The sequence below is a fragment of the Sceloporus occidentalis genome, unplaced genomic scaffold (assembly GCF_023333645.1).
Source record: "Sceloporus occidentalis isolate IW3139 unplaced genomic scaffold, rSceOcc1.0.p SCAF_72, whole genome shotgun sequence".
Classification (NCBI taxonomy): domain Eukaryota; kingdom Metazoa; phylum Chordata; class Lepidosauria; order Squamata; family Phrynosomatidae; genus Sceloporus; species Sceloporus occidentalis.
Genome location: NW_028317052.1, coordinates 1,993,433 through 2,006,241, shown reverse-complemented (window position 1 = coordinate 2,006,241; position 12,809 = coordinate 1,993,433). Strand labels below are relative to the sequence as shown.

The 12,809-nt window shown below is 42.5% G+C and overlaps 1 protein-coding gene across 2 annotated transcripts in view; it reads left to right on the top strand.

Annotated features, from left to right (window-relative positions):
- LOC149286076 (active breakpoint cluster region-related protein) overlaps positions 1 to 12,809 on the top strand; it is a 120,203-nt gene that overhangs the window by 38,527 nt on the left and 68,867 nt on the right. The window contains exon 1 of one of the 2 annotated variants that reach the window (XM_089494354.1): positions 4,830 to 4,966. The exons of the other annotated variant lie outside the window; for it this stretch is intronic. Within the exon in view, the coding sequence (XP_089350480.1) occupies positions 4,830 to 4,966 (137 nt within the window). Of the gene's footprint in view, positions 1 to 4,829; positions 4,967 to 12,809 lie in introns of those variants that run through there. 2 annotated transcript variants of the gene reach the window in all.

Below are 12,809 nucleotides of genomic sequence, written 5' to 3'. Positions count from 1 at the left end.
ATCATCATTGAACCACCTGTTTGCAGCCAGTGAGGCCTGTGTCTGGCACCCCAGCCCTGGCTTTATTATTACTAATATATATATGGTCGTAATGTAAATAAACATTTCCTGCGCTCAGGACTGTTATTACGGTGTTGTGTGTGTTTGCTGATGTCCCTTATTTATGGCATAATTGTTGATGGAAAGTAAAATTAAAATACTGCCGTCAGAGAGAGATGGAGCTTGGCCTGTCCGTGGGTCGTTGAACATAATGAGATCTTTCTGTTATGAACAGACCCGTGCGAGGCATTGAAAGGAAAGGACACCTGCAGGAATCTGATTTCACAGCAGTGCTATTGGCACAATTACTGGGACCGGCCATGGACGCTTATGTTTACTCTCCGGCTGACTTGATTTACAGGTCAGCGTTTACACGTGGCCGTGGCGTGTGAATAATTGCGTGAGGATGTGGATCACAGAGTAAACAGGTGCATATACTGTATATTTAGCGGGGTGTACTCTAAAATATTCCTCTGCAGTTCGGGTTCTCTGTATTTCTTGCGTCGCTGCTACAATAGATCAGCTTCTGTTTCTATGGTGCTGACCGTTTCCATAGCTCAATACAATGAGGGTGATCCTTGATTATAAACTCGGATGAGCCGGACCTGCCTGACCTTTTGTTTCTAGAAGGCCAAATTGTTCTGTAATGCGCTATGTCCTTTTTGCCCTTTGTATAGCTCTGCAGAATATGATGGTGCTATATAAATTATTAATAATAATGTACGTAATAATGCCTAATTTAACCAGAGGCCACAGCAGGGCCTTGTCCACAACCTGCAAGGGATTTAATAAATAAAAAAAGACCGTACAGCAGAGAATAAAAAGAATTGCCACAGTCATCTAGCCTTATATTATCAAGATGGGGTAGAGTAAAGAGTTGGGGTGTACCGGGGCCAGTGAGCGTTAAAGGTGCAGACATGCGCATGTTTTTCATTTCAGCAATAACCAGTGATGTCCAGGCAGTGGTTACAGTAGATGCCCCTGTCATTGCAGCGGGCGCCATACACTTGTATGCAGGGATGAGCTTATCAACCAGTTCATAGTGTTTCAAATATACACATTGCAGGGCACGGCGATAATGTGGGGACACCATTCACAGAAGAAACTACTGATTGCCTTTCATAATGCATAGTCAAGTCAATAGGGGGATTTTTCCAATCTCACACCAGCGCTTGTGATCCCATCATAGTTGAGCTGCACCTGACTGGCTAAATAATAAATATACCTGATGGAAATACCCGGTTCCAATATGCATGGATTTTCCTTTTCCTTTTTTTTTTTTTTTTTTTTTTTTTGCAGAAATTTCTTTATCTGGCAAATAATTTTTTTAATTGTGTTTTACTTGTTAGAATGTGTTCTATGGCAATATGTCATATGCACAGAATTCTTTGCTTTTGATCCTATTCCTGCCTCTATGTTATGGTTTATTTTTTTAATCATGAAACTTTAGACTGCAGGAATGATCTAGAGTGAGAATTACTCGTGTAGAGCCAGCCTTTCTAGAATAATAATAATGTTGCTATGACACCTCTGTACCAACGCTTAATGCGCAGGACTCATGGAATGATCATGTTACAAACAGTCATTTGTACTGACAGTAACATTATCATAATGTTACCACGGCAACTGCTTCTGCCTGATGACACAAAATCAACTACGTCTGCCATTTTTGGGCTTTCTGTCTTCAGGTTTTACAGCGTAGCCACTAGGGGGCGCCAGAGAGTAACATTACGTTGTGGGTCACAGATAATAATATTGATAATCATATCATCATATAGAAACCCAGAACAAGGTGCTGTATTTATTTTGCAAATTGTACTCGCTATTATGTTGTCATTTGGCTTTTTTGTATGTATTTCGTGCCCATAGTTTTTGTTGGGAGAGTATAATCCAATGTTCTACTTTGTGTTCTTGAATATCAATTGTGCTGTTTTGGGAACCGCTCTTTCTGATTTAATGCAACATGTTCGTCTATGTTGAACGAAATTGGTGGCATTGGCATCTGTGTAATGCCATAACCCACTATTATATTGCTCTCAATTATGAGTACATTTACTCGTCCCAAATGTTTGTGTTTTTGGCAGATATATAAAGGGTAGTAAAGGGTAGTTGATACTTGTAAAAGTTTTCCCCTTAAAAACCTAAATGTTAGTCCACTAAAAAAAATAGTGCCACAAACAACAATTATCATTTTTTATAAAGACAAACTTATATTTTCATTAACAGCTGCATAATTGTGAAAATATGGTCAGAATATTCTGCTGAGATGTGAATTTGCTTCAGTTAAGATTCACATCTGGTGCATGAAGTTGCCATGACCTGCAATAGAGCGGCTTCCTGACAGCAGACCGTTCTTCGGGAACTATTGCCTAAAAAGTGAACATTGGGCTTATTTAACTAGCCGTCTCTGAAGTGTTAGTATGATTGTCTGTGCTGAGGTCGGTATCTTCTGATGATCCGATCTCCTTTGATTTCCGAAGGTTGGACACCTGAACTATGGTAGCTCACAGCGGTGAAGGCTGCATGTTACCCAGTTTTTGGTTTATGTCGATGTTATGCAGAAACTTTATGTATGAACTTTCAGAAACAAAATATCATACGAAACATGTCCATGTATTTTAGCTGTGATTTTATGTCAGACGTTTCACATGATTAGTTGTCGCACCATCTTTGACAAGTCTAAGTTAAAAGCTCTAATTTTATACATGAAGAATGAGTAAAATCAATCATGGGATACGCTTAATGTCTGTAAGGCCCAAACAAGCTTTGAACTTTTACATCGAACTGAAAAGGGTTGACTAGATGGACCAAATGGGTAATGGATGGCTTTTTGTATAAATCACCTCCAAAGATCATATTACCTCTGTGTGCAGGTGGTGGTAGATCGGATACGGTGGAATCAAGAGCATGATTTCATCTAAGAAGGGTTTATTCCCATAAAACATTTCTTTTCCTGTTCTTTCCGATTCCCACACAGAGATGATATGAACAAGCTTTGTGTCCCGGTCTGTAAATACTTCTTTACCTCATCCTCGGCTTCATTTTTTCTTTCTCACCAAAATGAGAAACTGTACAAGCAGCTAGCCGTATTCTCTATTAGGTTTGTGAATGTGTATGCTGTCATGTATGCAAAGTTTGTGGTCGAGATGAAGGACGATGGCCATGTTTACGAGGCTCTGGGCCTTATCTCAAGGAAATCTTTCTTATTTTGATGGTGTATTACTGACAAAAACCCAAGGTAGCATTGGCGGAAACAGTGGTAGAGAGGTCCACAGCATGCGCAACTAAAGCATGTCTGGTGGTTTTGGAATGAGACGGCTTAGATCAAAACTCACATTTTCCAGAGCATTTGATCTAGAGGCCTGAACCCGCATAAATGTAACAATGTAAAGCCTTCTTTATTGTGTGTTCGACAAGGTTATGGACAGAGCTAGGTTCATGTCATAGCCTTAGAAACTGTATTGGAGCCCTAATATTAATATTTTATATATCGCCATCATATTCCGCAGCGCTGTACAATGGGGGACTTATGAGCTATTTTTCCATTCTAAAAGTGATTGGGTCCGTTTTTTTATTTTAAATGTTCAGCCCTGTAGGTTTAGTTGTCTTTCCTAGGGATAGGAAGCTAGATTGCTCCAAACACAGCTTTTTGATGACTAACGCTAAACTGTTTACAATTTTAATTATTAATAATTTGGCCGTCCTTAAATGGATTTTCAGTAACGTGAGCTACCGGTCCGAGGCATGCTAATTAATGGCAGTGATTAGCATGATTTCAATGATCATGTCGGCTCTCAAGGGGAAGGCTACCATTATGGATGCTGGGTCCTTAATGCATAGCCTTTGTCAACCTAAAGCAGAATTAGCAAGCGTTTGGGTCTTACTCCGTTTGTTTGTATCAGTTTACATTCCGCATCGTAGTCATGCATTCTCTGGGTTAGATTTGGTTTGTTATATTGTTGGAGAGCGAGTCCCGCACGCCCTGTAATAATACCGTAGGGTAAGCAAACAAATACAGACATCTAGTCGTTGTTTCCGCAGAGTAGTATGTATAATAATCACGGTAGTATATGCTGTCATTGTAGGTAAATTGTTTGTAAGGTGAGCGGGATATATATATTTGTTTTACAAGAGGCAGTAAAAAGCTGCGCTTGCAATAAACTAAGGTTCCTTTGTGTGAGATTTTTCCGTGAATGAAATAGCAGTGTAAAGACTCGATGTATCTGAATGATTGCCGAGTGTGCTGGTCTCTGGTACAGCAGGGGTTACTCGCAGCCCCGCCTGCATAGGCCTGTCCAACAAGGCAGCGTTTCCTGTGAGTCTGAGAAGACAGTTCAAACCCAGCAGGGAAAGTTCAATGAACAAGCAGCAGCCTCTCCAGAAGAGCCAGATCCTTGCATGCCGGAGCTGTCAGCAAGAAGAATTGAACTGGGGGTTAAACAGCAGACACCGAAGGGAAACCAAAAAAAAAGGAAGAGGCTTTGAGGAAGTAGCAGTAATTCCCCGGCTCCCCCTCCTTTCATCTGGCAGAGTGGCAGAAGTGAATTCTCAGCAGCGCTTGGCGCTCGGAGACACAGAGGCAACATGTTAAGGCAGTAGGTGCTTTGGGGCAACAAAAGTGCGTCCTTCATCTTTAGGGTTGGTGCTCTTCTGGGTGATACTCACAGGTCGGTTTCTGTCAAGGAAAATGTGCAGCGGGCAAGCATGACCCATACCTCCCCGTTGCATTGGCTTGATGTAATTGGGCATAGAACTTTATGGAGTGCAATCTGCCAGCTACCATACCAAGGATGGAGGAGGAAGAGGAGGCCATCAGTTTTCTGGACCGTGTTCTGGACGAGGAGGGTGTCTTTTACACAGAGGATGGAGAATGTACTACCCCAGTGAGCCCGGATGGGAATTCTACATTCCCGGAATCCAAGGTAGGGTGTTGGATCTGTAATAACCGGCCAGCCTGTGGACTTGGCTCTCCTGTTACTGAGGGCACATTAGTGTAGTATGTATGTTGATGATATTCAAGACACCTGCGAAAGGACTTTAACTCGCTAAGCACCGGAGGGTCATACAGTCTTTGAAAGTCGATTGAATCCTAAACTTTTTTCTTCTTTAAATTTTTCAACATATTTGCTAATGTTTCTTATTTTTAATCCAGAATGTATTTTGAAAGAACGAGGCCACATTTTGTGTAGAAAGGTTATATTCCTCATCCTTGTAGTTTGCCCTTTAAAAGGATATCCTGAGTGTGACATTGCTAAATTGCGTTATATCTCCTGACTAGTAAACCGGGCACCCCATGTTTCCGTGTTTCAGCGCCACATCCTACTTGTAGAAGCACTGCTGGCGGTGTTGCAGGGTTAGGATTTTCTGAATTGTCCGTTGTCATTGCTTTAATCCCCTGCCTGTTTTGGGATTTATGTTTAATTCACTAAGAGCATTTTAGATTGGGACATTGCTGTAAAATCTCATGTATAATGCTTACGTTCCCCCTGTCTTAGGGTACTTGTGTTTTATACCCAAGCTTCTATGCTAATTGTGTGACAGCGCCTGATTACGGTGAGCTGGTACATTCAACAGGGTTACTTACTAAGAGTAGCTTTGGGACAAAGATTGAGTGGATTTATCACCATAGCAACCAGTGGAATGGTTCAACCATCCAAAATATTCCCTTAGTGGCTTCGTTGACAAGACTGCTCTTAAAACTTTGCACCAGATGTTCATCCATATGTTCTTACCTCCATGTAACGTTACAGGCATTGACACCATAAGCACTGCCAAGACTACATGCATGCGATGGGCCAGGCAGCGGCTTCGCTTCCCATTTACTGACACGTTCGGCTTCTGTTTAATGCCGAGCAAATCCTACTCCCCAAAAGTTGCTGTAAGGTGCTCGTCCAGAGTGTTTCTCCTTTTACATGTTTTTGTTTCTGAAAGTTTTAAATGAGTGTCTGACAAACCAGCTTTTGGATGACGACTGCTATCACTCCCAGCATCTTCTGTTTGAGGATTATAGGGTTTGTCATTCAGAGACAGCAGGCAGAGCCCACGTGACTCGGCTCTGCTGTAAAGATATACGTGGAAATACACCTTTATTCTCTTTTCTTGTTGTAGCAGAGATTGTTGTTCTGGGTTAAGGCAGAGGTGTGACGCGCTGCGCATGTGTATGAGGCGTACCCCCGAGCAGTGCACACAACAATGAATGGCGGAACAAGGTGTTTAGCCAGACACTGGCAGGCACCGCCACACCCGGGTCACACGTGTCTCCGTGGATTATGCCTTCAGCTAGTTACACGTTGGAAGGAGTTCCTAGCGTGCTGTAACCCAGCCCTGCCTGCACAGGAGAAAAAAATATCATTATTTAATTGAGTTTTATATAAAGGGGGGGGCAGGTGTGCCAAGAGGTGATTACACACGTTGCAAACGAGGTTGATGCCCTTGTTGCTTTTATTGCCCGTTTCTTATCAGTTCAGGCTTAAACTGTGTGCTTACGCTCAAATTGTTAAGATACACAAGGTTTGAGCCCCACAGCCTGTGTTTTGGGGCCTCTCTTTTAGCACCCATATGGCCACCTGGGGTACAGGTGGGTCAAGATTTCCCCCCCATCATATATCCCCCACATATTCTTTAAACCACAAATATACCTTAACGTCAAAGAGCTGCCTTCCACCAGCATGGAAACCTATGATCCACATTGTGGCCCTTTAAAGGCTGAATTAATTATTGTGAGCTTTATATCTGCAGAGGCCTCTGCTAACCAACCCGTGTCCATCCCTAACCAAAATACGTCGCTCCTCACCCACTATAATAAACCTTTGATGTGTGCTCTGTTTACTGTGGTTTACTTTGTGATTCATGTTGGATCAAAAATAGATGGCTACGTTATTATTATTATTATTATTATTGGTATTATTATTACGATTACTGTTTTGTGTTCTGTAAAACTTTTGAATGGCTTCTATCATAATATGATATGTGCTTTTGCTTTGCTCAGGTCCGGAAGAGAAGCTGCTTCTCAGTCAGAAGCCGGTGGTCTCGCTAATAATGAGGTCATCCCTCGCTGTTTTTCCTCTGTGTTAATACCATGTGACTGTTGTTCAGCCCATTCCACAACCAACACATTTGTAACAATTGGCCGGTTCCTCTTTTAAGGAAGGGTGATGATATACATAGAACAAAGACAATCACAGCAGATGAGAATCAATCCCCCATCTAGTCTGCCCATAGACTCGGCCCTTAATCAGTCCTTGGTCTTGTCTTAGAGTCCTCATTGGTTTAACCTCTACCACTTCTGCTGGAAGGCTGTTCCACTAATCTACCACCCTTTCAGTAAAGTAAAACTTTCTCACATTGCATCTTAGCCTTTGACCCTCTAGTTTTAGATTATGACCTATTGTTTATAAATTTCTCCTCTGAAATAAACGTCCCTACTGTACTTTTGTTAAATCCCTTTACATATTGAAATGTTTCTATCACACCCCTCCCCCTCTCTTCTTTGCACCAAGCAATACATAGTGAGACCCAATCACTTAGAATGGAAAAATGGCTCATTTATTTCCTGATCATTCTATCTCTTTACAGGTATTCTAATGGAAATCCAAACAAAGAAATACTGAAACATCCAAGTTAGATTTTCTGTTGTTTGCCTTAGTTGAAATTAATTAAACCTGCGTGTTGTATTTTTGGGATTTTATGAGCCTGTATGCAGGCCGGGGGATTATCGTGTTTTGCGTTTGGTGTAGTTTATCATTGATTAGAAATATTAGTATTTTGAGGCTCCCCACTCCTTAGTCCTACCCATTCCATCTGAAAAAGAGACATCATTGGCCCTGGAAGCTTATGTACATCTTTTGGCGCAATAAAAGGTGTCGCTGCAAACCAATAGCTTTCCACATCACCATTAAATAGGCTCAATGTGCTGGAAGAAGACCATGAAGATGGTGAAAAGGATGTATAACACACCAGCACCCGCACACCCCAGAGCTGCTTAACTTAACAATACGTCAGTGTTACTGGGTATCTGGTTCTGCGTTTGGTTGTCGTACTCGGCTAGAAGGTCCTTCGTATTACTGGGGCGATGATCTCGGTGCCAGGCTCCTTCTGTACACTTGTCATTTCTTACTGTTAGGAACCTGCCCTTGGTTAGCGCTGGTCTCCCAAACCTCAAGGCTAAATGTAGAAAATTATTAGTCATCCTTGTGCGTCTATTCAGAACAGAGGTAGCTCTGTTTGTAAAGCCCCCCCTTCACACACACTTTCCACATATTTCCAAATAATGCCGAGTCGGTGCTCCCTCGCCAGCCAGCCTTACAGAGCCCTCTGTGTATTAATGAAGCCGTATTAAAGAACCCTGGAAGATCCCGCACCGGTGTGGTCTGCGCGCGTTACGAGATCACGGCCCTTTTTACTCCATATCGGTACTGCGGAAAGCAGATCTGGAGATGAGGACATGTGTTTCATATGCATCTATTTGAATTTCCCCACTCCTGATTCAAATTCAGCAGATATCGACTAAAAATAAACCTCGCTTGGCAGAACAGCTCGAATATGTGTTTGCATCGAGCTGATTTGAATAGGGGTGTGTTAGGAAAATTATACATCTCCGCTAACCTATTGCTAGGGCTGATTGTGCCGGTTCTGGGTGTTATTATACCGCATCTGCTGATGTCTGGATGACTGCAAGCCAGTGAAGTTGTACAAAGAACTGTTCTTCCCCCATCTATTAAAAAAAACTTCTTTTAACACGCACTGCGTGGCATTTAACTTCTCGCACATGGCTCCATTTGCATTTCTGTTTGTTTCAAATGACGACTTTGATGTTTGTAACATGAATTCTTTTATGACAGCCGTACCATGCAGAAGTTGAACACACAAGAGCTGATAATGGCGAGCCTTTGTGTGGTTCAGTTAGTCGCTGGAAATTATATTCCTTTCATATGAAGCTACATAATAAATACAGTGGAAAGACGATTTCTTGGATTTCCCATAAAAATATTGGCTTTATTCCAAATAAACAAAGCCTCTTCTACATATATTTTTCGTGTTCTTCCGCCTCGGTTGTTTTTTTTCTCTTCATTTAATCCCAGACTTTCTCAATGATCTTGAGATCAGGGCTCTGGTGGGGGCCACACCATCACTCCCTGTTCTTCTTTGCGCTGAAGATGGTTCTTAATGACTTTGGTTGTATGTTTGGGGTCGTTGTCATTCTGCCAAATAAATCTGGGGCCAATCAGATGCCTGCATGATGACTAGTTACTTGCGTGTCCTTATCCATGTAGTTTGTATTCGCCAGAATGTTCTTTCTTTATTATTTGCCGCGTCGTCTCTCTCCTCCTTCACTGTAAATTATCCTGCCTCAATCTGGTTACGCAGATACGTTGCTTTTGCATATATACTTTTCTTATAGAAAATATTATTTTGAACGGTATATTTTTGCATTTTATGTGATTGAAAATAGTAGACGTACCCCTAAGCTGTTGGTCCCCTTCGCTGTGTTGAGCGCCTGTTCAGTATTTATTTTGTGTGATACAATAAAACTACTAGACCTGTGCAAATGGACCGAAAAACTATTCAGTTTGCTTTTGGCCATTGGTTTCCAGGCATCTAATTACATTCCTTGCCTGTTCTGTGCGGCTGAAAATTTAGGGGCATTTTTAATTCAGGAACGAAATTCGTTGCCCGGTGCCCACATTCACTCTCCCTCCCTCACACTCTTGATTTCTCTCTCTCATGCTCTCTAAATGTTTCCCTACCTTCTCTGATGACTGTTTCCGCTTCTGCTGACAACTTCCGCTTCTGCCGACCACTTCAGCATCTTCTATCTTCATCTTCTATTTTCAATCTGCAATCTTGTAACTTTGTCTGCATCGCCACACACATAATCTGGCGGGAATTGCTGCTGAAATGGCAGCGCTTCCAGTGACATCCTCTCCCTGATCCTCGAATCTCTCTAGTTCTTCTGTAGTTCTCTAGTTCTTCTTTCAGGCCCTGGTGCTTCTCCAGCTTCGCAGACTCCTTATTAGTGATGTTGCTGGCGATGCTACATCTATCACCAATGTCGGGTTGATTGGCCAGTACCTGCTTTTCCTTCTGGATCTGGAAATCCCACATGATCTTAGCCCTGGTATTTTCCAAAACCTTACGCGGAATCTCCCATTTGGATTTGGGAGGGTTTAGCCCTGTGCAGATGTTCCTGTACACAATGCCAGCTACTTGTGCCATTCATTGTACGCTGTTCCTGCGAGCATCTTATACTCCTGTCTGGTGCGGATATATATTTATATATGTAAAAATATAATATACACCGCAATAAAGCTATATATAAAGCTGTGTATTCTATGGGAGAAGTTGTCTTTAGGCTTCCCTTATGTTATTGCCTCACATTTTTTATGTATTTCTCCCTTTCCGGCACCTTTCTAATACTGGGGTGAAGAGAAGGACAGTAGTTGGATTAGATAAGCCAGTTTTGATGCCACTGTCTTTATCAGAGAGATACCGTAGCCCCCTTAAACACAATTATCTCCAAATAGTTACTGCGAAGAACCAAAGTACAAGCAGGTAGGTCATTTTAATAAATGTAAGGGTTCAGAAATCTGTGTGGAGGACATTTGTGCTTAGAATTGGAACAGAATCCAGTATGTACAGGTCATATCTTGGTGTATTGGTTATCGGTGCAAGCCAGTTTTGGACTTTGACCAATATGAATCTGTTTCCGTACTGTACTGGATTGACCGGTACCTTACAGATAAGGTGTGTGGGGTCTGGATCTCTGTCGGGTTATTCTCCTTGTGAAGGACTAAGATAAGATTCTGAAAGGTTGTATAGGTCACATTTTCCTCTTCTGCAAAGCGGTCATCCAGCCAAGCATTTATTGATTTAGATACCAACAACATATTCCACAGTGCTGTACAATGGGTAATGACAGCCCTTCCGTTACTCTTATGCCCTGTACTGGGTAACTATCAGTTGAACTATTTATGCACCCCCCTGTAATTAATTCTTTCTTTTTAACCCTCGGAGTCCCGGTCCCATAAATCACAGCACCGAGAATATTACCTTGTTTACACGAAAAGGTTATTTAAACACATTCACCAAAGCTCGTCTATCTTTACTTTTTATGCATGTGGTAAAGTCAGAGTAACATCTGCCTGCTAAAGTCCATTAGTGTGTGTGGTTTTTTTTTTTCTTCTCATTTTCAATTTTTTTTCTGTTATGAACCTAGAGAAGACTATATTAGGATTGCTTTCCCCCCCCCCCCCCCCGTTGCTGCATCACAATGATCTCACTTAGGGTTGGCACAAACATTGATAGTCTGCTCCTGTGACCAAGCAGATATACTAGGTTCTAAAATATCCTTATTTTACTCACGCTCATTGCTAGAAAGTTTACCATCTAGTGCTATCCTTAACAGTAAAGGTGCTCCTTTACCCTGAAATGGCAAAAGTTAATCATTAAAGTATCCAAAGCTACATAATGCTGTTATCTTTTTATGGTAGGGCAGGGTTGAGGATTTCCATTACCTGTTTCCTAGGTTTAGAACAGTTATATTTTCTGACTGCTGTTTTCTGTATTTTTCACCTATTGTAAGTCTTTTCGTCACTGGTGTGAAACTTTGGAGGGGGCATAGATTCTGGCATCAATAATTTCTAGTCTTTATTGTTGTAAAATAGCAGTATTGATAAACTGTTATTCATCCCAGTAGCTTCCAGAGACCTCATACATCTCTAATATTCACGATATTGCATATTGAAATACGCATTATGGGCACACAGCATTTAGATCTTTTAGTAACTTTATATAATCAGCTGGACATTGAGGAATTGCCGCCTGAGGAGCATGTGGACATTATATACCGTATTGGCTCGGATATAGGCCGCCCCCGTATATAGGCCGCACCCTAAAAGTTTGGTGCTTTTTTAAAGAAAAAGTTTTTTTTCTTTAAAAAAACACCAAAAAAACATGCTGCCACTCTGTCTCCCCCCCGAGATATGCTGCCAATGTCCTCCTCCCCCCCGAGATATGCTACCACTGTCCCCCCACCGAGATATGCTGCCACTGTCCTCCTCCCCCCCCGAGATATGCTGCCACTGTCCCCCCACCGAGATATGCTGCCACTGTCCTCCTCCCCCCCCGAGATATGCTGGCACTGTCCTCCTCCCCCCCACCGAGATATGCTGCCACTGTCCTCCTCCTCTCCCCCCCCCGAGATATGCTGCCACTGTCCTCCTCCTCTCCCCCCCCTCCCCCGAGATATGCTGCCACTGTCCTCTCCCCCCCCCCGAGATATGCTGCCACTGTCGTCCTCCTCTCCCCCCCCACGATATGCTGCCACTGTCCTCCTCCCCCCCCCCCCGACTTACCAGAGCAGACTCGCGGGGCCGGCGGGGGACATCTACGCAATACGCGTATACAACTTCTGGTTTTAACAAAACCCCTCGCATGCGTGTACAGAACAAGCTCCCTTGGTGCATTAACCTAGCATTGGTGCAAATTCTGTTGCAGCATCAGAAATAATATGCTTTAATATGCATTCGTTGTTGATGGGGCTGTATTGGAGCCTTTATAACACTCCACCCCTAAACCTATGAAATATTTCTGAAGACCCGTGAGTGTGTGCCTTTTGTGGGCTATATATTTATGTACTGTGCAGTACCCGGAGTGATAAATACATACTTATTCTTAGGCTTAATGCAGACACTGATGGACATAAACACACATTAATATTAACCCCTTCAAGACCGGGACGTACCTGGTACTTCCGGGTCAAAGGTTACCGG